Source organism: Stigmatopora argus, chromosome 19 (assembly GCF_051989625.1).
Source record: "Stigmatopora argus isolate UIUO_Sarg chromosome 19, RoL_Sarg_1.0, whole genome shotgun sequence".
In the NCBI taxonomy this organism is placed as follows: Eukaryota; Metazoa; Chordata; class Actinopteri; order Syngnathiformes; family Syngnathidae; genus Stigmatopora; species Stigmatopora argus.
This window is the reverse complement of record NC_135405.1, coordinates 4,718,811-4,745,362: the sequence shown is the minus strand read 5'-3', so window position 1 is coordinate 4,745,362 and position 26,552 is coordinate 4,718,811. Positions and strand designations below refer to the sequence as shown.

The 26,552-nt window shown below is 40.9% G+C and overlaps 1 protein-coding gene and 1 long non-coding RNA gene across 9 annotated transcripts; one reads left to right on the top strand and one right to left on the bottom strand.

The window, feature by feature from the left end:
- The first annotated feature begins 2,617 nt into the window (after positions 1 to 2,617).
- On the top strand, positions 2,618 to 20,435 carry LOC144064180 (uncharacterized). Of its 6 annotated transcripts, none has more exons than XR_013296725.1 (7): positions 2,618 to 2,723; positions 2,840 to 2,976; positions 5,917 to 5,947; positions 6,818 to 6,830; positions 6,920 to 12,110; positions 12,388 to 13,234; positions 18,417 to 20,435. It is a non-coding gene; the product is annotated as an uncharacterized LOC144064180 (long non-coding RNA). The 6 variants fall into 6 exon arrangements; XR_013296728.1 differs by having other exon boundaries at positions 6,920 to 12,487; positions 13,103 to 13,186; XR_013296727.1 differs by having other exon boundaries at positions 6,920 to 12,487; positions 13,103 to 13,234.
- Positions 9,338 to 24,982, bottom strand: LOC144064179 (sodium channel protein type 4 subunit alpha B-like). 3 transcript variants are annotated; one of them, XM_077586459.1, is made up of 31 exons: positions 24,702 to 24,972; positions 23,174 to 23,345; positions 21,552 to 21,686; positions 21,350 to 21,467; positions 20,254 to 20,344; positions 19,980 to 20,108; positions 19,808 to 19,890; positions 19,548 to 19,751; positions 19,402 to 19,465; positions 19,176 to 19,317; positions 18,896 to 19,096; positions 18,780 to 18,825; positions 18,427 to 18,662; positions 17,236 to 17,307; positions 17,087 to 17,164; positions 16,638 to 17,003; positions 16,364 to 16,559; positions 16,159 to 16,301; positions 16,003 to 16,072; positions 15,769 to 15,923; positions 15,494 to 15,667; positions 14,381 to 14,494; positions 14,030 to 14,308; positions 13,776 to 13,829; positions 13,087 to 13,228; positions 12,921 to 13,021; positions 12,549 to 12,819; positions 11,037 to 11,661; positions 10,742 to 10,886; positions 10,587 to 10,676; positions 9,338 to 10,494 (listed from the first exon to the last, which is right to left on the bottom strand). In XM_077586459.1, the coding sequence occupies exons 1-31, from the start codon at positions 24,809 to 24,811 to the stop codon at positions 10,354 to 10,356; spliced, it is 4,947 nt and encodes a 1,648-aa protein (XP_077442585.1). In that variant the 5' UTR covers positions 24,812 to 24,972; the 3' UTR covers positions 9,338 to 10,353. The 3 variants fall into 3 exon arrangements, with proteins under 3 accessions (XP_077442585.1, XP_077442586.1, XP_077442587.1); XM_077586460.1 differs by having other exon boundaries at positions 16,159 to 16,298; XM_077586461.1 differs by lacking the exons at positions 9,338 to 10,494; positions 10,587 to 10,676; positions 10,742 to 10,886; positions 11,037 to 11,661 and having other exon boundaries at positions 12,365 to 12,819; positions 24,702 to 24,982.
- Positions 24,983 to 26,552: the final 1,570 nt, after the last annotated feature.

Genomic DNA, 26,552 nt, shown 5'->3' with positions numbered 1-26,552 from the left:
TAAAGTTTTCACAGCCCTACATTTTCTTTTTTTTAGCAAACAGCATCATTCAAAGGAATAAAACGTACAACTATTAGAATAAATGACCTGGCTAGTTTGCTCATTTGTGTGTCAAAGTGGCGGCCCGGGGGCCAAATCTGGCCCGCCGCATCATTTTGTGTGGCCCGGGAAAGTAAATCATGAGTGCCGACTTTCTGTTTTAGGATCAAATTAAAATGAAGAGTATAGATCAGGGGTGGGCAAACCGGTTCTTGAGGGCTGCTGTGGGTGCAGGTTTTTGTTCCAACCGATCAGGAACAGACATGTTGACCAATAAGATTTCTTTAGAAAACAAGAAGCACCTGACCGCAATCCACTGATTGCAATTGTATGACATCAGATTGGTGAAAAGGTGTCTTCTTTCTGGGTTGGAATGAAAACCCGCACCCACTGCGGTCCTTTGTGGAATAGTTTGCCCACCCCTGGTATAGATGTATGTTAAATCTCCTGATTTTTTTCCCACCTTTTAAATCAATAATTGTAATTTTTTAATCATTTTTTTCTGTGTTTTTAGTTCAAAAATCATTTTGTAAAAAAAAAAAAAGCTAAAATAAACATTGTTTTAGATCTAGAAAAAAACTGAATATTCAGGGTTTTTAATCCATTTATGAATAAAAAAATCTAAATATATCTAAAATGGTCCGGCCCACATGAAATCAAGTTGACGTTAAAGCGGCCCGCGAAACACTTAGTATAGCCAGACAAGCTATCTGTGCTATCACTATCAGATTCAGTAATGGGGAGGCATGCCAGAAAACAATGCTGCGATACATTGGACAATTGACAAAGCCATGACCAAACTCCATTGTATCTAGTAAAAAATAAATAAATAAAATGTTATTATGTGACCGCTGCTGCAAACCATGCAGTTGTACTGTTGGGAAGTAACAGCAGCTAGTCTCATGAAAGAATGACTAAAACAATGTATGATTTGGCCCTAACTTTTATGTCATGACCTCCAATAACCTTGTTTTAAAATATTATATTAATATTCCGGGTAGCATTTAAGCCATCAGTTTTTTTGCGATTTAACTTTCCTACATCACAACAGGTTTCATTTCCTGTTGTGTTGTTTTCAACACCTAAGAACGGATACATATTTTCATGTCTTGGATCTATTTAATTGTTAACTATCTCCATTTATTAAGGCGCAGCTAAAACAATGCAATGGTGTGTCAATCAAACCTTGAGGCTCATTATTCTATTTTATGACACAAGAAATTAATATATTTAAAAAAATGCTGGTTGTCACAAATTATTACAGTACTTGCCTGAAAACACGCATACATTAATGATTTTTTGTTTTTGTTTTAATGTAAACAAGCAAAAACATGATCACAGGAAGTTGTTCAGAATAAAGGGGTAGAATGGAAAGAATGTGTTTTACTACATTCCAGAGTTAGAGCCACTTTAATTGAGGTCGAGTACAGCATAACCAACCAGAACCAGAAGATAGTCTCTACTTGCAGGCTTTGAGAGGCCTCGATATGATCATTTTCTAATGAAACAAGTCCAACATACATATTTTAAATTGTTTTACCTTGACGGATGTGTTCGCTCTACAGCCACGTGTCAAAGTGGCGGCCCGGGGGCCAAATCTGGCCCGCCGCATCATTTTGTGTGGCCCGGGTAAGTAAATCATGAGTGGCAACTTTCCGTTTTAGGATCAAATTCAAATGAAGATTATAGATGTAAATTATATTTCCTGATTTTCCCCATTTTAAATCAATAATTGCAATTTTTATCCATTTTTTTCTTTTGGTGTTTTTAGGTCAAAAAGCATTTTGTAAAATCTAAAAATAAATTGTGTAAAATCTAAAAATAAATTTTGTAAAATCTAAAAATAAATTTTGTAAAATCTAAAAATAAATATATATAAATATTTTCGGTTTTCCACTTTTTAATATTGAATGTAATTTTTAAAAAAATGTTTCAATTTGAAATGAAAAACAAATGATTATTAGATGTTTTGCCTTATTAAGAAAAAAAAGTTCAAATAAACAGTTTTATATCTATAAAAAAAACTGAATATTTAGGGCTTTTGATCCAGTTCTTATAATCCAATTCAAAAAAAATATCTAAATATTATATCTAAAATGGTCCGGCCCACATGAAATCGAGTTGATGTTATTGCGGCCCGCGAACCAACCCGAGTTTGACACCCTTGCTCTACAGTGTACATGCTGTTTTTTATTTTTTATTTTCTACAGGTCTAACATTTTGGAAGTATTGCTATATAGCTGAAAGACAGCTGAGTGTGATAATTATTCTGCCTACAATAAACGTCTAAATTACTGCATGACTGTGAACTTGATTGCAACGGAGAGTAAATAATGTAACTCTCGTGTAGTGCATATACATAGTTGGATTGAATATTGTATATTCTATGAATAACAAATTTCACAAGTTATTCCAGCATTCAAACACCATCTTAACAGCAGTGCTTGGAATGTGCATATAGGTAGGCTGCAGGTGAAGAGGTGTAGTTAAAGGGCTGCAAGTGTAACCACAATGGCTTGGTTGTCAACTTTTTTGAGCACCTCCCTCAAAACGGGCGGGATGCCAGTGAAAAAGAATCCCTCCGTCAAGGCAACGCCTGCCGGTGTGCGTAATAATTTGACATGATCTGAAGGACTCCCACCAGTTGGTGACACAGTAGTGAATCAAGCAGCAAGCACTATTAGGTAAGTGATAGATATACCGTATGAATATTTCTAACAATTTACATGTCTGACAAATTTATCTTGAAATAGAATTTCACGTTTAATTGGTAGATCATTTCTGTTTGGCTATTTCACAGATCACCTCCAGAATGGCTCCGATTGCAGTGTTTGACATGTTGTCTTCCTTTTCATCTGCCGAGGTGGGCATCATCTCTCTCATCATCTTCCTCATCCTCAGCATTAGTCTGGTTGCCCTCTGCAATGACTGCACGAGGTAAGTCGAATCATTACTGGGAGAGTCCCCCCATATTTTTTCTTTACACTAAATGTACAGATTTTCTCAAGGAAACATGGTAGATGAACACATAATTTAAACTAACATATATATGTCTGACAGTACATCTAATTCATGCTAAAATATGAGGCCTGGATGTCAATGAATTTGCCAAAACAGAGACTAGTCAGACTTGAAAGGTGAATTGTTTGAAGAGGTGTTTTTTTTTTGTTTTTTTTTAAAGAAAAGGATCTCTTTAGATTAGATTAGATTAGATTAGATAACTTTATTCATCTCGTATTCGGGAAATTTCCCTGTCACAGTAGCAAGAGGGTGAGAATACAGACACAATAAAAGACATTTTAGACATAAATAAATAGGTAATAAATAAGTTAATTAATATATATATATATATATATATATATATATATATATAAAAAAATAATAATGAATAAATAAATATATATAAAAATAATAATGAATAAATAAATATATATAAAAATAATAATGAATAAATAAATATATATAATAATAATAATAAAAAATAAATATATATATATAAAAATAATAAAGAAAGAAATATATAAATAAATAAATAAGCGTGTTGCTGAAATATATATATTTACATACACATACATGTGTATATATATAAATATACATATACATACATACACATAGATGTACATGTATACATACGGTTGGTCTAAACATAACTTTAGTTTGAAGACATGAAATGTATGCCCTACTACTGACTGTGCACCAGTTCAGGGTGTCGTCTGCCTTTCATCCAAAGTCATCTTAGATAGGCTCCAGCACCCTGCTGTACACGTAATTTGAACTAACATATAAGTCTGACAGTACATAAAATTCATTGAAAAATACCAGGCCTGGATGTCATTTAATTTGCTCAAAATAGAGACTAGTCAGACTTGATAGGTGTAAAAAAGGTGTTGCCTATTAAAAAAAGGAAGAAGGGAGCAGAGCTATTTAGTTTGAGGACATAAAAGGTAAAAAGTGCTAAATGACACAATTTCTTTTCTTATGGTCACAAACGTGACCCAAATGTGCATATTTTTGGACACACCTATGCATCAATGTGTCTTCACACCCACAACTACCAAACATACCAGTGACAGTAGCCACGAAGGACTGAGGCGAAGAAAATTCACACTCATTTGGTACTCTGAATTCTTCAAGTTGTTTGTCACTCAAAGCAATGAAACTGCTATGGTACTTTATCCAGAGATATGAATCATTTTAGTTGTTATCTAAGGTTTTAAGTCAGAAAGATGTGAAAAAACATGTCTTCACTGTATCGACTTCCGCAATAGAGCCATTGAGTTAAACATTATTCATTGCTAGTAAATCAGGTTCTCATCTGGCAATAAAATAATATCCTTTAACCAGCTAATTGTTAAAGAAGGCTATCAAAGGTAAGCACAACACATATATCATGAGCGACAGACAGAATCCTTGCAGCTCCTACTTTGTCATTTTTCAGGAGGCGATAAAACAAATTAAATGCATGTTATCTCAGTCACTTTATATTGACAAATAGAGCAAGCTATTTTCAAGGTTGGTCAAAATTTTGTAAAATAAAAGGTCCCGGCAACTGAATGGTTAGCGTGTCGGTACACGGTCGATTGGTCGCCGATCTTTTGGTCGCCGATCTTTTGGTCGCCGGTCTTTTGGTCGCCCGGAAGGTAAGTGATAATTACCATTTAAATCGTTGTTCAAATTCCCTAAATACAAACTGCGAATTACTATTTAGTCATACTTAATGCCCTAGTAATTATTAGGCTAAAGAAAAGCTCCAAATTTCCCGGACTTTTATTGTTTTTTGTTGGAGAACTTGTTAAGACCCTGACGGACGTCCCTTCTTAAAAGGGACAACGCATGTACATACAAACTCTTATACACTCACACGTCGGCTCAGTGAAACTGCTCATGGCCATTGTTGGCTTTTATTGATGCGTAGACCGTGTTGTTTTACCTTGTTTTGTTGCCGGTCTTTTGGTCGTTGGTCTTTTGGTCGCCGGTCTTTTGGTCGCCCGTTGACGCGGTCGGGGCAACCAAAAGACCGGCGACCAAAAGACCGACGACCAAAAGACCGACGACCAAAAGACCGGCGACAAAACAAGGTAAAACAACACGGTCTACACATTGTCGCGGTCGGGGGCGACCAAAAGACGGCGACCAAAAGACCGGCGACCAAAAGACCGGCGACCAAAAGACCGGCGACCAAAAGACCGGCGACCAAAAGACCGGCGACAACACGGTCTACGCATTGTCGCGGTCGGGGGCGACCAAAAGACGGCGACCAAAAGACCGGCGACCAAAAGACCGGCGACCAAAAGACTGGTGACCAAAAGACCGGCGACCAAAAGACCGGCGATCAAAAGACCGGCGACCAAAAGACCGGCGACCAAAAGACCGGCGACCAAAAGACCGGCGACCAAAAGACCGGCGACCAAAAGACCGGCGACCAAAAGACCGGCGACCAAAAGACCGGCGACCAAAAGACCGGCGACCAAAAGACAGTGACCAAAAGACCGGCGACCAATCGACCGCACACGAGCGTGTCGGCCTCACTGTATTGAGTATGCATGTTCTCCTCGGGCTTGCGTAGGTTTCCTCCGGGTACTCAAATTTCCTCCCACATCCCAAAAACGTGCAGGGTAGGCTGATTGAACACTCTAAATTGCCCTTAGGTTTGAGTGTGTGCGTGAATAGTTGTCTTCTTGTGTCATACGATTGGCTGGCCACCGATTCTTGGTGTTGACCCGCCTGGTGCTCGTAGTTAGCTGGGATAGGCTCCAGCAGCCCTTGCAACCCTTGTGAGGATAAGCGGTTCAGAAGAAAATGATATATACAATATTGTATAATAATTCTGTTGCACCCTCAGAACAAGTCTTAACCTTTATTTGCTGTCATCCTCAGGGACTCCGGTAACGTGAACAAAGGAGCTAAGGTATGAACTGACTTGTTTTTCCTCCCACATGACCCTCTAAATTCCATACATGACGCAACACCCTTTAATCTATCCAGTTGTCAATCTGGAATTGCAACAGTTGTAATTCGGTCTACATGGCATTATGCTCATAAACTATTAAAAGCAGTTTGAATTATAGTATTAATATGAATTTGTAGACAATCTAAGACGTGAATTGTTAGAAAGGTCCATAAAAGTGTTGGAGGAAAATACACTCATCCTTTAAAGCAACAGGTGTCAAAGTGCCGGCCCGGGGGCCAAATCTGGCCCGCCGCATCATTTTGTGTGGTCCGAGAAAGTAAATCATGAGCGCCGACTTTCTGTTTTAGGATCAAATTCAAATGATTATAGATGCAATCCATCATTGCAATTTTAATCTTTTTTTTTTCTTTTGTGTTTTTAGTTCATAAAGCATTTTGTAAATATACATATTTTATGGCTATAAAACCTCTACTACAGCTACAGCTGCGACACATAAAAAATAATCAATAAATTAATGCACAAAAATGGGGTAAAATCCATTTCCTAGCAGCATTTCAGGAACTGATTGTGAAGGCTTTGAGGCAGATCTGATCTGGCAACAAATAATGGCTGAAATGTGATTGGTTAAATGCTTCAATATGAAAACACACATCTGGAAGCAGTGCAACCAGGGGGAAAAGCAATGAAAGGAAGCTAACAGACCATTTGGAATAATAAGTATTGATGGACAAAATATAATATGATTCAGATATTTCTTAGGCCAGCAGAGAAGGCATTGAAGGCCCTGACGGCCCGCCACTGGTATATAGTGATACCTACATTATATGTTCATTGTGCATTTATCGCTCTTCTCTATCTTTATGACAGGTTGATGCCAAAAGTAAGTTATTATTTCATGAAATCAAACTTTTTCCTCAGGTGAACAGTATTTTTGTCAACTTACTTATTTTTTTTCTTGCCGATTTACAGACTCAACGCATACAACATGGAGGGATCATAAAAACATGCCAAAAAGTACACTGGATAGGACAACATACCCACCCCGCTAAACCCCTGGTTTCAATACTTCTTGACAGTAACTTTTCATGTTACGTAAAGCAGTACCGGTTTCCAACCAACAGACATGAGGACAAATAACTTTGAACATTCCTTTACTATTAATTTTTCAATTTTTTTACCCAATATTGGCTTTGTCCCAAATGGACAGAGAGAGGAGCAGTTAGGAAGAAGCTAGATCTTACTGAAGTGGCGCACAATAGCGTCTTACACAAAAGAAATTAATACCCACAATGTTCTCTCAAATTGTGAATTTGGAGATATGAAATGAGGTTTGGTGACAAAATAGCTGAACCCAAAGAAAAAGATGTTGTTATATTTTTTTTTTACATTTGTGGAACTCCTAAAGGACGGTGAATTATTAAGCACCAAGTCTTCAACATAAAGGTTCTTACAAGCTAACGTGATTTTATTCTGAGCACCAAAACAACCCACCCTGAAAAAAATAAATTCTGAAACAGCATTAATATTTTATAGCAGAGATTAATCACCTGCATTCACTCTAAGGAAACAGTGAAGGTTTATCCATACCAATCGCTATTTTCAACACAGTTTATTTTTAGTTTGATATAGTGTTACAATTTTGCACCTTTATTTTTATTTGGAGAACGTCAAACATCAACCTACACACACAATGTTGAACAAGATTTTAGGTGTGCAATGCAGAGCAGCTCAGAGTTTCCTTAAATATCACATTTAATTAACGAAGAATGCATTACAATCTACATGAGCACGGCAAATAAAATGAGGCAGACAAACAGAATTCATGTGCGGTCGTCATCGATTTTAATGAATATCTGGTTTTATAATCAGTAGTGGGGCGTCAGGGCCTGCAAAAAATATCTGAATCATATACTGATGCTAATTATATTATGTCCATGACAAATTATTAAATAATTCAGAATGATCTGTCAGCTTCCTTTCATTGCTTCTCACCTGCTTGTGGTGTTTCCAGATTGTTTTCATATTTAAGCATTTAACCAATCACATTTAAAATATCATTTGTTGCCAGGGTCAGAAATCTACCTTGAGACCTTCATGATGAGTTCTAAGGGCCACATTCCATAGAATAAGTGTCGGTCAGACCGTTGCTTTAACCAATCAGAATTCGAATTGGCGGCACTAGAAGGCTATGGAAACGGCAGGGTTTTAACACTCTGTCATTGGATAATTAGAGAGTGTACTCGCAGTGCAAGCAAACTGCACCTGGAGTGAGCTTTACAAGCAAATATATTGTTAGATTAGATTAAACTTTATTCATGGGAAATTCACTTTGTTGCAGTAGCAAGAAGATGCAAAACGGTGAAAACACAGACCCAGGGAAAGACATTGTAGAGTTAAATAAGATAAATCAATAAGTAAATAAATAAGATGTAGACTGCAGTGTCAGTCTGCAGAAGGTCCCCACCTTGTGGAAAACTTCCTGTGTGGTTCCAGTTCCAAAGACTGTGAACCCCATTAACCTCTCACTAAATCAAAACAATGGAGAGAATCATCCTGAACCACCTCAGCACCCTGGTGAATACAGAGCTGGACCCCCTGCAATTTGCCTATCGTCCAGACATTGGTGTGGAAGATCAACCATCTACCTAATGCACAGGTCTCTTTCACACCTGGACATCATTGGAAGCACAGTGAGAGTCATGTTTTTTTTTTTTTACCTCTCCAGTGGTTTTTACACCATTCAGTCTGCACTACTCAGGGGGAGCTCTGTTCTGGACTATGATCTGGACTCTGTAGAGCACGTGTCAAAGTGGCGGCCCGGGGGCCAAATCTGACCCGCCGTATCATTTTTTGTGGCCCGGGAAAGTAAATCATGAGTGCCGACTTTCTGTTTTAGGATCAAATTAAAATGAAGAGTATAGATGTATATTAAATGTCCTGATTTTCCCCCTTTGAAATCAATAATTGTAATTTTTTAATCATTTTTTTCTTTGTTTTTAGTTCGAAAATCATTTTGTAAAATCTAAAAATATATTTAAAAAAAGCTAAAATAAACATTGTTTTAGATCTATAAAAACTGAATATTTAGGGCTTTTTATCCAGTTGTTTTAATCCCTTTATAAAACAAAAATCTAAATATTATATCTAAAATGGTCAGGCACACATGAAATCGAGTTGACGTTAACGCGGCCCGCGAACCAACCCAAGTCTGACACCCCTGCTGTAGAGGCTCTTTGTTGATTGTTGTTGCTCTCCTGTTGTGCTGTGTGGGGCAGCTTCGAGTCTTCACCTAACCCAGCTAACTAAGGGTCATCAGGCGGGTCACATCCTGAATCAGTAGCCAGTCAATCGCAGGGTACAAGGAAGAATGGTTATTCACGCCAGGGGTGTGTAAGAAATAAGTACTATTTATTCATGTTTTATATAGAAATCACATTGATAATAGTGTATTTGTTAAAGGAGTCAAATAAAATGGTGTTCGTTACAACAACAAAAAAGAAAACCAAATGTGTGTAAACAGGAACATTAGAGTCCCCAAATCATTTGAATGGCTCCAAACCAAATCAATCATGCATTCACAACTACTTGCACCTTGTCCTTACATCAGTTTTGCAATAGGAGTATACAGTATCATGTGGTGCACATAGGGTATAGAGTGAGTTGCGTACAGTGGCTTTATTTCCATGCAGGTTACTACGTTGAGCAGCGCCAGGATTCTCAAAGATTTCATCAATTGTAAAATGTAAAACTGGGCCAGTCTTCTCTAGATTTGTTGACTCAAGGTTGAGAAGGGTTCTCCAACACATGAGAAATATTTGCCACATGGTGCCCTTTCATGATATGAATTCAATGTGGGTGGTTGAGGTAATTATTCGTCTTATGTTTGAAAACAGAACTGTCTTAAATAATATATTTTCCTTGGAAGTGATCTTTCGACCAGGTGACAAATGGCGTCGCATATTGACTTGGGCTGGTTGCGTTGTTGACAAACTCTAAGAACACTTTGAGGATCCTGATCTGTGAAGGCAAGCTAATACTGAAAGTAAATCAAAAAGGGGTAAATGCCCAGGACAATGACACTGCAGAAAACCCTAAAACGTTAACTTGGTTAAGATGTTAAGGAAGGGGAGCAAAATTGGTCCACGGGCCTCAAGTTTGAGACTGCTGGTCTCCATTCTATAGTAGGTGCTTATAGCTTCAAAGCAGACTATTTTTCTGTCAATTGGGTTAGTTAGCGTAGTTACAGCTGTTAATCTACTATATGAAGTTCTACAGAGTAATATTTTTGCAATATAAAGGAGTGAACTTCAAGAATGAAGAAAAAGGACGCAATCAGACCACAGCTTCTGTTTGCTCGCCGCTGCACTCCGCCAGAGTGCAGACCGCCACTGCGACCGCTTTTCCTATTTGTTTCCGTGAGCGATGGATTGTCCCGTAGGAGCTGGAGCCCGCGCCACATGTCTTCTGTATGCTTTCTGGATGACAGCCGCGGCCACGTCTTCCTGCTTCCTTCTCAAAGTGCTGCTAATCGGCTCAGTGGCGCCCTGTGGGTGAGAGGGTGTTCAATATTAAGGGTTAGGGTCACCAACAAAGCGACAAGGAAGTCATGTCAGACCCCCGAAAGAGAAGAACTGACCGCGACTTTGCCAGTGGTGCGAGCCAGGAACTTTTCTTCCATGCTGGCTTTGAGATCTGTCTTTTCAATTTCTCCTGAAATTCCCCGCGCCTGTACACACATATAATTGCCAGAGCTGCGCAGAATTAATGACAAGCCTCTATATCAGAAATGACCTGAATGACGAGGGCTACTAGGAGGTCCACGCAGTAGACGCTGTCCCCAGCAACCAGTGGCAAATCCATGCTAGTGATTTTGACCCCGTTGGGTTTGGCGATCCGTAGTGGCTCGTTCAGATTGTCACAGAAATCGGACAGCTGGCTGATATTGAAAAAGAAAGTCTTGCAGAATTAGTAGTGAAAGCAAACACAAGTGAGTTGAAGGTCGGCCCTGATCCACGCTCCATGAGGAGAGAGGGTATAAGGAAGAGATTCGAGGTGAACCTCGGAGCAAGGGTCCGTTCTAACTCACCTGGAGTGAATTAAGTGGGACGCTTGCAGGTCGAACCTTTCCCAGGTTTCGTAAAACATCTCAAAGTCGCACTGGTCGAGCTCGTCATGGGCTTCCTCGTCCGCCATCTCAAAGTTTTCCAAAAGGACCACAATGTACATGTTGACTGCCACCAGTAAAGACAGGATAACGAAGGAGGCGAAGAAGAAGACACCCAACACCGGCTCCCCACAGTCTCCCCGGACAGACGTTCCGGCATTTTCCGCCAGGGGATCGCAGTCCGGCGGCACGTTCATGACAGGTAAGAGCAAACCGTCCCAACCGGCCGACGTGGTGATAGCAAACATGCACAGCAGACTGTTCGCAAAGGTCTGAAAGTTAAACATGTCATCCAGCATGGCTCCGTTCTTCACGAAAGCAAAGTTTTTCATCCCGAAGACGGAGTAGGTAAACGTGATGAGGGAGAAGAAGAGCACAATGTTAAAGAGTGCTGGAAGCGACCTCATCAAAACGAGGATCAGTCTTCGTACGCCATCGGCAATACGAAGGAGGTGAAGGATTCGGCAGACGCGAGTCAATCGGATGATGCTGAAGAGTGCGCCTGAGTAGACGAAGTACTTTTCCATTACGTCTGACAGGAAAACTCCTGAAAGTAAAATCAAAGGCTGTATAACTGCACAATATATCCAAAACATAATTAGGGTCGACCTACTTGATGAGCATTTCATTCTTCGGTCAGTTTCGCACTACTATCGCTGCACCATCACACTGAACTTCCCGTTACTTTATATGTTTGGATAAAGTTTTTTCACACTTGCACTCCTAGTCATTGCTATGCGCTACTTCTATAACTACACGTGACTCGATGACTCTCTCTACTGACAGGTAATGCCCTACTGTTGTTGTGGTGGCTTTTTTTCACATTAGGAGAGAGTGCTTTTAGACAAACTCAGAAGATGATGGTAATTCTGATGAGTAGGATCACTCTTAGTGTACTTAATTGCCGTCTTTATTTCTGCAGCTACAAACTTAAGACAGCTCGCTGTTTTGGATGCGGTTTTCTTCCCAAGTGGCTTCAACCCAAGTGCAGTCCAGGTCCCAATAGTCTTCCTATCTTAAATGACTACTCACTACCTTAATTTTGGCCACTAATTAATTACCCTAATCACTCTCATCTATGGTTTATCAGCCAGTAGGCTTAACCTCCTATCACCTGGCGTCCACATGTGTGGACATCACATTTTTGGTTGTCAAAGACTACAATGTTACATTTTGGATTACAAGGGCCTGGCGTCCACTTATGATGTGGACATCATTTTTCTCAGAAACTACATCATGTGAAAAGATAATTCTTTGTTTTTACACTCATCAGGTCCCAATTAGCCAAAATATCAGAGAGAAAATAAAATTGCATGGCTTGCAAGAGTTTGGGTCTTAGGAGGTTAAACATGCTCTATCTGCACACCATCTAGGTAAGTATACATTTAAAATTTATACTATACATTTGTATGCCAAGACATTTGTCTGACTCACCCAAAATGAAGAGGATAACCAGTACAAAGTCAAAGATGTTCCATCCAAATGAGAAGTAGTGCTTTCGGAGTGCAATGATCTTCACGATACACTCCACGGTGAAGATGACGATGATAATAAAGTGCATCCAGAATAAAATCTCCTCCTTCTGACTGCTTTGGTCCGATGTTTCCACCATCAAAACAAGCACTTGAAGGCAAGCGAACACCATGAAGACCATATCGAAGGAGGGTTTGGTCACGAGGTCAAAAAGCAGCCCCTGAATTTTATTCTGAGGAGGGAGACAAGAGTGAAAAGCAGCAGAAAAAATGCTTCAAACTCCAAAGATGGTTATTAACAACTTTGTTTAAGTAGAGCAGGAGTTGAACTGACTTCTGGTCGGGGAGCAGACCTCCAGGTCCCCTTAAGGCTTAAGCACTTGATGGAATTGTAGCATTTTATCTGGTGCTGTGTCATGAAAAGACCAGTTCCACCTAAGTAAAACACATAAAAAAACTTAAATAAGTACAAGCCGACAAGAAGGAAGTAACTAATAAACCTATCTTGGCTTTTAGCTGCCGGAGGTACTCAATGATGGCGCCGACCAAGAAGTTGAAGGTGATGAAGGATCCACAGATGATAAAAATCACAAAGTAGAGGTAGTTGTACACATTGGCCTCATACTCCGGCTGTGTTTCAATCTACGGGCAAGTACGAGCGAGAACATAGAAAAACACACGTTTATTTTGTCTGTCAAGTTCTTTTGAAATGTTCGTAAACCATCTAGCATTGTTAGCACCTTAGTATGACCGCTGTATCGCACGTTTATACCCAACAAATAAATGGGTGATTTGTGTTGCTTGCTGTTGATGCTGAAAGATGTAGAATTTGTATAATTGTTGGGATTGAGAGCCTTTAAAAAAATCACCTTCAAGACAAGCCAGATGGAGACTATAGAAACCGAACATGTTTTCTCGATCCTTTTCTGTGACAAGTTGCTTATTTGGGCTTTTTCACCGATTGCCAAATCCAACAATTACATTTTACCCACTGGTTACTCACTTTTCATCACTAATGTCACACTAGCAATGGAGCAGCTGTGATTTGTTTCCAGTATAATGTACATATTACTTTGGTGAATATTAGTTTGCGAGTGTGTGTGTCTTGGGGTGTATGAGGGAATAATCAAATCTTGGTTAGTGCTTGAAAAGTGGAGTCAGTTTTTAGGTTTTTAGGACCACCACTTACTTGTTTGCTGTCTGTTGCTGCATACATGAGGTCCATCCAGCCTTTAAAGGTTGCCTGATAAAAGAGTACAACATCAGTTAGCCAAGAAAAGTTTTTGTGGTTTTAATATGTGCTGTTGCTCTGAAACATCAAAGGGGAAGTTTAATATTGTGGAAGCTTTATTATCATTACAGCGTATTCATATGTATCTAGTTTATTTAAGCCCAAATAGATGTAATGATATGCAGTGTCGATGTAGCAGACTTCAAACTGACCACTTGTAGAAGTGACAGGTAACCATTGGGCACATTATCAAAATTGATTCGATTATTAGTCCAGTGGATTTCAGGGTTGTATATCTCCGTCAGTGCGTAACACTCCGACTTGTTGGCGACTTCAGAGGACATAAACTCTGATGTGCTGTTGAAGCAGTGAAAAAATTTTCCTGCAAACAAATTCACTCCCATAATGCTGAATATCAACCAGAGTGTCAGACAGGACAGAAGCACGTCCAAGATGGACGGGATTGCTCCAAAGAGTGTTGTTGTTACAACCTGCGAATGAGTGAAAAAAAACTTGTCAACGATTAAGTCGGCGAGGCTGATCGGGGCTCTGCTTTTGCTCACCTTCAGGCCTTCAAAACGGGATAAGACCCTCAAAGATCGGAGAGTTCTCAGGGACTCTATGGCCGGCATTTGGGAATTTCCCATGAAAGTGGGGACCGTGTAAAGCAGAGAGATCTGGTGGATGATGACAAGCATTTGAGCAATCTTTGCGCAAGTCAATTTTGTCCAATCCAGCTTCTTTAGAATTATGACTGTTTAGAAGAGACTCCATTTTACAAACACCTTCAGATTTTAACCCTGAAAAAATGAATTGTCAGCTAATTTGCTATCATTAACTCATTCACTGCCATTGATAGTGCTGAACCAATGTTGCTCCAAAAAGGAATTGTTTGTATGCTGACTATACAAATAATCATTGACATATTCCTCACAAGGGTTGCGTGCTGGAGCCTATCCCAACTAACTACAGGCACCAGATGGGGGAGACACTGAATCGGTGACCAGCCAATCACAGGGCACAAGAAGACGGACAAGCATTCACGTTCACATTCATACCTAGAAGCAATTTAGAGTGTTCAACCAGCCCACCGTGCATGTTTTGGGGATGGAGGAGAAAACCCACCCATGCCCAGGGAGAACATGCAATCTCAACACAGTGATAACCGAGCTGGGATTGAACCCTCGACCCCAGAACTGTGAGACCGGCGAGCTAACCACTCGTCTGCCAGGCCTACTATCTCTATCTATTTTATTGCATTATTGTGTGTTTTCATTATCCTTTTAAATGTTGTATTCATTATTTGTTGAGAAGGTTGTCCGTCCATGGCGCAAAATTAGCAAGGACCGCCTCTGGGTAGTAGTACTATAATACTATAGTCTGGCCAACCATGAAATGGGGTTAAAACTGTTTTTTGATTGATTTTTTTTAGTTTATTTTTCAAAGAAAAAGACTCTTTTTTTTGTGACTCGGCAAAGTCCATTCTATCAAATTCAGGGATTGGCCCACTACCCCTTTCTGGCCCCCACATACATTCACGTGATTTAACTGGAATTCATTTATTTCATATGGAGAAAATGCATATATGATAAGAGCACATTCTTTTTACCAGCTCGGTCGTGGAACAGTTTGTGCTCTTATCATGAGTAACTAACCCAACACGGTAAATGGCTTACAATCACAACGAAGAAGTCCAGCCAACACCAAGCGTTGGTAAAGTACTTTTTAAATCCGTTGGCGAACCACCTCAGAAGCATCTCTACCACAAAGACGCACGTGAACACCAAGTCAGCGTACTCCAAAATGCTCCTGAGCAGGAATCGGTTCTCCAGATGGATGTCTTCAATGGCCTGTTCTTACAACACATTTTCAATTGGCAACATTTCAAAATAACCATGCATCCAAGACAAGAGAAAACCATTACACCCTAAACGTTGATCCCAATACTTGCCAGAGTTGCACTGCTCAGCAGGACAACAAATGTAATGAAGGCTTGGAAATATTTGTTTTCAACCACTGAGACACATGTTCCCCTCACTTTGGTCCAAATTGTGAGTCCGGCAGGACAAGACTCCATGTTTAAGACTGGGCAGCACTCATAACAGTCTGAAAACACACCCGCAACAAGGATGTGATTGGCTACTGTTTTGAAATGCTGGCATTTGTTTTCTACGTATGTACATACGGTCACCGAAGCACTTGTCAGGTACGTTTCCCTCAATAGGCTTTTGCGTGTGCACTAAAGATTCTCCGTACTAGCAAAACAAGATGCCATATTTGTTAACACATTAGGTAGGGGGCTTTTACAGTTTATATATTGCAAACAATCCAAGCGACTTACTTGTGAATCCTTTACTTGGCTGCCATCCTTATAGACTTCATCAGAGCCAAGGTCCTTGACCTCGGATTCAACCATTTCTGAGCTTACAAAACTGAGTGCCAAAAACTCCTGGCCACCGTTATCCCCCTTAAGTTCCGTGCCTGCTAATAGACATTCTGTTACACGAAGGCCCATCAAGGTGGTAGCTATTGCAATGAACTCCTACCAAGAGGATTTAGATGGATTTTTGATTGGCTTTTCCATCCTGTCTGCTTGCCTATGCACTCCAAGATCTGCGACTTTAGCCCAATCATAGCGATGCTGATCCGATTCCAGGCTGCTTTCAGATTCTTTTGTCCTTCTCCTTGTGAATTAGTCTGATGATCTCCATTCATCAATAAGGCCAGGAATAGATGCAACACCTACATGGAGATGAGTACAAGGTCAAGCAAATTCAAATAGAAAATAGCTCAAAATGTTCAGCTCGGTCATTCCCTCACCATCAGCTTTCCCACAACCACCAACACTATGTAGAACGCGAGGCACGTGGGCTGACCCGCCACCTCCATGCAATCCCAGGCCGTCTCGATCCATTCCCCGCAAAGCGCTCGGAAGATTAAAAGGAGGGCGTGGAAGAAATCGGTCATGTGCCAGCGAGGTAGGGAGCAATCTTGCGAGATGTGACACACATTCTCTTTGTAGTTATTTCCAAAGAGGTGTAATCCAACCACAGCAAAGGTAAAGGTGATGACTGCCAGGAGCAGAGCCGAGTGTCTCGCGGCCCCAAACAACTTTGCGATGAGCTTTAGCAAAGCGTTGAAAGAAGGCCACCACCTGGCCAACCTCAATACTCTCAACAAATGGAACTGAAAGCCAGTGCAAGTGGATGTTTTATTGATCCTGCTTGAAGGAAATTGGAAGACAGGACAATTCAACGGATGATTCTTACTTCTCGAGAAACGTCTCCCAGTACCAACTCAAGCAGAATGAGGACAAAAATGACGCTGTCAAAGATGTTCCATCGAACCTGCAATTGTGACAAGTGTATCAGATTTGCGACTTGTTGTAAGATCAAATGATGAAATTTACAACTGTCACCTGATAATAGCAATAAGGACCCATGGCAAGAAATCTGAGGGCCACCTCCACTGTAAAGATCCCCGCGAAGACCTGAGGGAGGGGAACAGCAAAATTGTGAGAGTACAAGGATTACTCTAGATCAGGGGTGGTCAACTCCGTTCCTCGAGAGCCCCAATTCAGTCTGTTTCCATGTCTCCCTCCACCAACACACCTGAATCAAATAATTAGGATCGGTATGAAGCTTCTGGACGGCTTGCTGATGAGTTGATCATTTGATTCAGGTGTGGTAGAGGAGGGAGATATGGAAAACAGATTGGATAGGGGCTCTCGAGGACCGGAGTTGGCCACCCCTGCTCTAGATCATAGGTGTCAAACTCATTCCAGGAAGGGCCAAGTGGGTGCAGGTTTTGGTTCCAACCCACCAAGAAAACACCTTTTCACCAATGTGTTCTTTTACAACTATAATCAGTTGATTGCAGTCCTCATTGGCCTAACTGTCTGTGCTGTTTCAGTAGGGAGGAAAACCTGCGCCCACTTGGCCCTCTGTATGACACCTGTGCTCTAGACCTTGATTGTTAACTTAGACATTTTCCAAAAACAGAACCCCTGGAGTGCCAGGCGTCTATTTGAGAGGATATGGACTGGGCTTTAAAAGTTTAAGAATTCTATTGTGTTTTAAACACATATATATGTATTTATGTGTGTATATATGTGCATATATGTGTATATATGTATATATATACACATATACACATATATATATATACATATATATATATATATATATATATATATATATATATATATATATATATATATATATATACATATATATGTATGTATATGTATGTTTTTTTGTGTAGTTAAAGCTTTATTTAAAATTACTGGTTGAATGAAATGGAGAAGTGGGTCCTGTTATCCATCCATGACAATGCAAGGCAATAAGGCTGTAACCCACTTACGATCACTACTGAATGAGGAGATGGGGATAGTTCTATTTAATGCTAATTTGTTTTGAATTCATAATATGAAGTTGTTTAGATGTGTGTTCACGTGCATGTGTTTCTGTTTGGTTTGTTGCCTAATGTTAGCTTCCTACGTACAATCTGTGCCTGCATGAATAGAAAATGTTTTTGCATGTTTGTTATTCATTTTAATACATTTATAAATCATTTCCTTATCGTTTGCTCTCATCACAGAATCACTGACCAGGTTTGCGATGGTGAGCAGTTCTACAAACTCTGGTGACATCGGAAAATGTTCCATGGCCATAAAAATGGTGTTCAGCACAATGCAGATCACAACGAAAAAATCGAAGAAGGGGTCCATGACAAAACGGTGAAGACACTGTTTAGCCCGGAATTGGCTACAGCAGGACCACTTGAGGAAAATATTGGTGAAAATGGAGCAGCACGTTAAATGTGGCTTTTGCGCATCTTTCCGCTCTGAAAATAGATTCAAACACAGCCTCAGCACAAGGGGTACAGTGCTTATTCTAATTTTTGACCGCTTAGTGTCATGTTATATACTCTGTGTACGTGTTTGTGAATGAGTAATAACACCTTCCTCGGCTGCTGACGAATGCTCGGTTTCGGTGAGGCCAGCCGCCTACACAGACACGAATTGGTATCAGTCGAACTGTCTCCAGAACATGACATTAATTAGCGTATCGTCTGACCTCCTTCTCTTTCTTCTTCAACATTTGGGATATGCACGCATACTCTTTGTCCTTCCGCTTGTCCTCGACCATGCGGGCCTGCTTCCGCTCCACGTACGCCGCAGCAACCACCGCCACAATTAAACTGCCTAGGCAAAAAGAGCCAAGCACCAAGTCGACTACGAAGTAGACGGTGTACCCTCGACCAGCTGAGCGCACCACCTGCGGAGACAAACGGGTGGACTGGGTGTCACACACAGGTCTAAGCGCAGATCCCATCTGGAGAGAGATCTTTGCTTACCATTGCGTAAAGGTTCTCCCAAAAATCCAGAGTCGCCAATCGGATCATAGCTAGGAAAGCCCAACCGAAGGAATCGTAGTTCGTGAAGCCGTAATTCGGATTCCGCCCCACCCTCAGACATTTGTAACCCTCAGGACAGATCCTAAAAAGTTCAACATCACCACGTCTTTGCAGGTGCTCAATTACATAGTCCGAGACAGTGTGAGGGTGTTATGCGTACACGTACCCGGAATCAGAACGGTTTCCACACAGCAGAGCATCGATCTCTCCGGGCCGATGGTGATGGTGGACTATCAGGATCATACGCGTACATCACATTTGCGAAACATTACGGGACGCGTAATGGAGCCAAATCATGGATGCGGTTAATACCGTGGTTGCTGATGTGCTCATGAAAAGTTACGTTTTCCAGTGAGTGGTTGGCAGACGGCATAAGCACACATTTTTGCCTCAAGACACCCATGAAATTGTGCATTGCAAGGGTGGCCAGGACGATGAGGGTGACCAGGACCAGTACCAAGACATGGCCCATCTTCTTCACTGATTGCAGGAGAGCCCCGAAGTTCCTCCTCAAACCTGATGTGGTCAAAAAACTCAGGCATTTGTTTACGCGTGCACACACGAGCACTCACCCGGCATCGCTGTGATGATCTTCAATGCTGGAAGTACTTGGAAAGCAGAGAGACCGGGTAAATCCACCACTTCTATCAAGTATCTGAAAAACAGAGCAATTGTGTACCATCTTCCAAACACGGTGGTCATCATGACTACGGCGGCAAGTGTGATGGTGCGGATGCGCATTACGCTGTGCAGATGATCAGCAAGTCCAACCAGTTGCAGGGATCCCAGAGGAAGGTGAAATGACCAACGCAGAATCCTCGAGCGGCAACTTTTACAAGCACCTCAAGTGTGTAGATGGCTATAAAAGCGTATCTGTTCAATGAAACAAAATCCTCTTTGAGTGGAATTTCTTTGTTTTTATGTATTCTTAGTATTATTCAGACTGACTTAGGGACTTTTAGGTATAACCCACCCACACGCAAACTACTAAAAATTGAAATTTTGGTCTTGAACTCACCTGAGAAACTTGCTCCACTCCGGAGGTTCAGCCAATGTCATGAACACGCAATTGGTCAAAACTGTGAGCAGGATGAATGCACGGAAAAATGTGAAGTTTGTTGAGGAACAAAACGTGTTATTAACTATTAAGACAGGGATAAGCATACATGTATTGCTGGCTGTATAATAGATGGAACAACAATAATAGATGTATACCCATACATATTGTAGTTAGGTGACTCTCAAAGTGTGCTATGAGTTGCAGCAGTGGTAAACGGGCTCTCTCTAATTCAATGGATGATGTCAATCGGCCAATAACAGGGCACAAACAAGCATTTCTAAATATGTAAAAGTCCTTTGGTATTCTATTTTGATTCAATAAAACTATGGGACTAGAATCTCAGTCAGTATTTTGAATCAATGTTATGGTGGGCCGAGTACGGTAGTGTATTTCAACGGTGCTAATGCTAATGGTATTTGAAGGGCAAAATTATTTTTGGGGGGGGTTTTCAGTTATTCTGTTTTGATTTGAACATCTGGTTGACCTTCATGATTGGAGCTGTGCAATGATTATCAGTGGTGCATTAGGAGCCCTTGGTATTTAATCCTAGAACGGTAACCCTCTATGTCAGGGGTTACCTTTCACGCTTCTGAAATAGAGGGTTACCATGGTTACCGGGGGAAAAAATTGGTACCCTTCATTGCACCGTCTTGCTTAGGACCCATTTTTCCCCGGCAACCATGGTAGCCCTCTATTTCAGAAGAATGAAAGGTAACCCCTGAAATAGAGGGTTACCATTCTAGGGTTAAGGACGCCTGTCATCATCAGCTGTTGTCATATTATTATACGGTGTCGTACGGTGTTTGTAAGGTTTTTTGGGGTTTGTAAGGGGAATCATAATCATTTATAAGGCCAGTTATCGGCAGAGGTTGACAGGTATGTATTATTGCTTCGCTTACCACTGTGTGTGTCATAATTTGTTTTGGTGTGGTACTCCGGTCTGATAAATATAGTACTATACAATTTACTTATTGCCTCTGAGTCTGTGTTCAGCTTGCAGATTCATAACAATGTGTAAAAGTTGCATGCATCTCTGTGTTTCCCCAAAGATATGAGTGCAGGAGGATCTTAATGGCAGTGGTCCTCGTGAAGTTGAAGGGGCTTAGCACGCAACAAGCATGATCAGCATTAAATCTGTGCATGATATTTCCTCTATCCAAAACGACGAATGTCTGTAGCGAAGACAAAAGGTCAAAGGTCAGGAAAGAAAAGTGACAGAGCAATGCAGCGGCGACTGAAGCACTGTATACAGAGACCTTCTGTGATTGGTAGAAGGGATCAAGGTCTTCCAGAGGCGTGTTCACAAACTCGGGGCCTGGCTCCCCAAAGATGAATGGAAGGGGCTTCCCACTCTCCATGTCCTCATTTGGCTTCCCCAGCTTTTCAGCTACCTGTCAATCAGTCAACGCCCCAATCAGATAGCAAAAACATACTAAATTTTCTTGCATATAAACTGCACCCTTAAAATTGTTGAATTTAACAATTTCTCTCGTATGAGCCAACCCCTGATTCACAATTTTCACCTCCATATTCATGGTTTCAATAGGGAGTACAAATGTGTTACTTTGAAGGGAAAATCTTGAGAAAAACCATTGCAGGTGTTTTTTCTGAGATACTGTATGAATCAAAAGACCATTTTTAGGTTCTATATCATAAGGAAGTTAGTAATTCATCCAGTAATGGTTGTTTTTTTTACTGCAAAACAGAAAATAACTAACAAATAGTAAATGTTAATTTGCCAACATCTACTGGTGAAAAAGTATAGCAATGCTGTAAGTCTTGTGCATATATAAGCCATACAATTGATTCAGTTATCATTTTTTTTGTTACAAATACGGCTTATATGCGAGAAAATATGGTAGACATGGGCAACCGGGTGGCAATTGTGGCGGTGCGAGTACACACGAGCAATGAACATATTTCAGTTTTTGCAAATTCAAAGACAATTTAGAATCTTCATTAACCAGCATTCCATTGTGCATTAAAGTCAACTTTGGGTCTGTGATAAAGCACATTTTTCTTCACATACAAGCAAAGTGGAGCTTCCAATCACATTAATTAACCCCATCATCCTATTAAAAACAGGCAGTAGAAAAAGCAAACTTTGTTAGATAAAGATTAAAAAATAATACTAGCTTTCAATATTCTGTGAATGAGTGCCTCTGTTTTCGTGGCAGCAGAATACCTCTAATTTAGTATTTTTCCTACATAAAAAAAAGTTGACCGTGGGACTATGTATATAACCAGCGTTCTTAACATGAAATTGGGAGGAAGATAAGATGCGAAAGCAGTGGTGGGTCGTCATGGCCTGCAAGGCCTATTCCGATGGCTTAAAAAATATCTGAAGAAAGACTGACTCATATTTTTTTCTTCTTTCCTGGAAGCAGAGGCCTAGGGGGACTTACATAATGCTGGAAGAGACCCACACGTTAAATATTCACATTGCGAAATGCAGCTGGTGCTCATATGTCTTCGAGACCGAAATGAAAAAGGAAAAATCGTGAAACGAAAGCTGAGTGTTTATGTGCAGTTGAAACCCAGATGAATTGTCAAAACTAACAGTGCATTTTTAAAGATGATGGCCAAAAGTGATCATGGCATTTCCGTTGATTCAGATCAAGAGGATGAGAGAAAGAGTACAGATACATGCATTGTAATGGGACAACAAGTCCCCAACTCATTTCTCTCCCTTGAACGGAAGCCATGTGAACAAAGACCATACTAGTTCTTGAGAATATTCTTGCTCATCCTTTTCAGATCTTTGTCCAGAGATTATATGACCAGCAAATGGGCTGTTGTACATGTAGCAAAAGATAACTGGCCTTTCCAGCGTCACAAATTAACACGAAAAGGCTCGGTTAGCATAGCGCAAGCCTACCAGGTTGTCATCCTTTCTTTCTGTTCTATGCTCTCCTTTGATTTCATGGATCTCCTCCAGCGAGGCAGTCGTCAATTTCCGCAAGACCTCCGTTTCCACAGGGGGCAGCAGGGCCACCATCTTGCTTTTGGGCATCTGTGCCCGCACAACATTGTTCCCGAGCAACTTTCCCCTGTGAGGAGAAAGAACACATCTTTTAGGGCAGGGGTCGGGAACCTTTTTGACGAAGAGAGCCATAAACAAATCATATTTTCTAATGTTATTCCTTGAGAGCCGTACTCCGAATTTAAAAGTCAAAATACATGTAAATGGATGTCTTTTATTTTAGTAATTTTACCACTTTTAAAGTGGAAAAAAAAAAGAATACTTTTGACAACATTCTTATGCAGTTGCTAATCAATGAGAGTATCCATTCTAGCAGAGTCTAATGCAAAAAAAGAAGACTAAAGCAGCACTGGACGTAGTATCTCAGTTCTGTCACCAGCGGGTTCCATATTTTAGCTCACAGAGCCAGATGCACCCATCGAAAGAGCCACATGTGGCTCCCGAGCCATAGGTTCCCTACCCCTGTTTTAGGGTAATGCTTTTTTTGGACTCTTTAGGACTTCCAATACAAAATTCCTTGCAGCCTGTTCCAATATTGTCACTTAAATCTGTTTTTTTACTACAAAATGTTTTTGGGAGTCAGCTAATCATGGCTCAGTAGAAAAGTGGTATGCGCATCAAGCACACAGATCTGGGGTCACTGTGTGGAGTTTGCATGCTGCGTGGGTTTCTTCGGGTACTTCAATTTCCTTCCACATTCCAAAAAACTGCAGAGTAGGCTGCTTGAACATTCTTAATTGCCCCTTAGGTATGAGTGTGAGCGAGAATGGTTGTCCGTCTCTTTGTGCCCTGTGATTTGCTTGCCAATGATTGAGTGTGTCCCCCACCTGGTGCCTGTTGTAAATTGGGATTAGCGTTCCAGCCTCACAGTTCTGAGGTCGAGGGTTCAATCCAAGGTCGGTTCTCACTTTGTGGAGTTTGCGGCTTAGGGTAACCTTGTTCTCCTTTGGATTGCATGGGTTTTCTCTGGGTACTCCAGTTCCCTCCCACATTCCAAAAACATGCAGAACAGACTGGTTGGACACATTAAATTCTATATAGGTATGATTGTGTGCATGAATGGTTGTCCGTCTCTTTGTGCCCTGCAATTGGCTGCCCACCAACTCAGGGGGTCCTCCGCCTTGTTCCCATAATTAGCTGAGATAGGCTACAGCAACCCCTGAGACCCTTGTGAGGATAAGCGGTTTGGAAAATGCATGAATGAAAAGTTTAAACTCAACAACACCATATAAATTAGACATGCATGATTAAGTCTGCTAACATGCATCAAAACTTCTTTGTGTGTTCTACTCTGTTTTAGCAGAAAACACTTGAATTTGTGAAAATTCCTCAGGTGATCTATGGCCAGCCATTGAACAGTTGTAAAACAAAAAAGTCCATTAAGGTCATGATAAAAGGCAATTGTTGAGCATGTAGAACTTACAGTTGAGAAGGCAAGGGCTTCAGTTGACTGACCCGCCTGGAAAGTGCCTCTTGTTCCTCTCGGGTCCTCCAAAAGTCCCAAAATGTTGTTTTTCCTTTCATGGCTGACATGCAGTGTATTGTGTAGCTCACACTGGCTCTGTCAATAGCTTCTGCTTCTCAAGCGCTTCACTCTCTTTTCCTTCGCACTTGGATTATGCCTCGAGTATCAAATATCCAGTTGTTATGGTGGTGTCCCAATGCTCTATGAGAACGCTTCAATGGTATTTGGCCACAGAATGTCCTTTCAGCAACCTCAGCATAAACCCCCCCTTTCTTGTGAGCAGACTTCCTGTTGATGAGTTTAATTCCAGGAATGAAATAATGTACTGTCCAAAAACATCTGGCAGAAAAAAGAACTCTCTTTTTCGCCAATTGAAAGCTTTTGTCCATTTGTGTCTGCTGCCAAGCATGCCATAGGGAGAACAAAGAGCTTATTCGACATGGCCACAGGAGAAGGATTTCTTTTGGGTAAAGGGACCCAAAAAAATAGGGGTTGTGTATAACACAAAAAAGGAAATAACTCGAGAACAGAAAGTCCTAAAGACCCTCACACACAAACACACACTAAGGGGTGTTGGTGGGAAAAGTGTTTTTGTGTGTGTGTGTTTGTGTGTGTGTATAACTTCCACTATGATGTATGAGGCTGGGAACAAGACCCGCATAATTAGTGTTAAATAAATCGATATGCACTCAAGGACATTAATGAGAAGTGTACGGTTTTTAAATGATGAGAAAAATCTTTTTAAGTGGACATCATTAGTGATGAGTGTAATGTGTTTGTATATGGGGGTGATGTGGGTGTTGTGCATAATGCGCAAGTTGGAATAACTTTTGATAGGAATGTCTAAGTGACTTTTAACAAATTGATTTGGCTCTATTTTGCGATATTACGTCACATAATTATGGTGTTGATTCAAAATCCCTCTGAAACATTTTTTAGAGTAGGCGGACCGGTGGCGCGAGTGGTTTGCATGTCGGCCTCACAGCTCTGGGGTCCTTGGGTCAAATCCAGGTTAGTCCAGCATCCCCCGTGAGCCTAGTGAGGATAAAGTGGTTCAGAAAATGAATGAATGAATCGATGTTTTTGGTGGAAATAAACAACAAGTGGCTTCACTTTCACTCCCATCCACGAGTGGACTGAAAACTGAGTATATGTTGATGACTCAACATAGTGTGGGCATGCATTAAGATCATATGTTGGAGAAACATGTTTACTTTAATGCCAAATGGGGTTTTCAGAAATAAATTGATATAAATGTGCTTTATATCCATTTGTTTTTTCTAAAGTGAAATACCAAAATCGCAATAATCACATGAAAGTATCATCCAGATTGAATCATGACCATTTAATTGTGATAAGGATCGTCTCGCCATATATGAGGCAATACACACCCCAAGAAGGTCATAGGTGGGTTTTGACAACATGTTTCCACATAATGTGTCATGTGACACAGTTTGAAATTTTTGTGTGCGGTCGAATGGTCGCCCGTCTTTTGGTCGCCGTCTTTTGGTCGCCGTCTTTTGGTCGCCGTCGTTTGGTCGCCGGTCTTTTGGTCGCCGGTCTTTTGGTCGCGGTCTTTTGGCCGCCCGGACCGCGACAACGGGCGACCAAAAGACCGACGACCAAAAGACCGACGACCAAAAGACCGACGACCAAAAGACCGACGACCAAAAGACCGACGACCAAAAGACCGGCGACAAAACAAGGTAAAACAACACAGTCTATGCATCAATAAAAGCCAACAATGGCCATGAGCAGTTTCACTGAGCCGACGTGTGAGTGTATAAGAGTTTTTTATGTACATGAGTT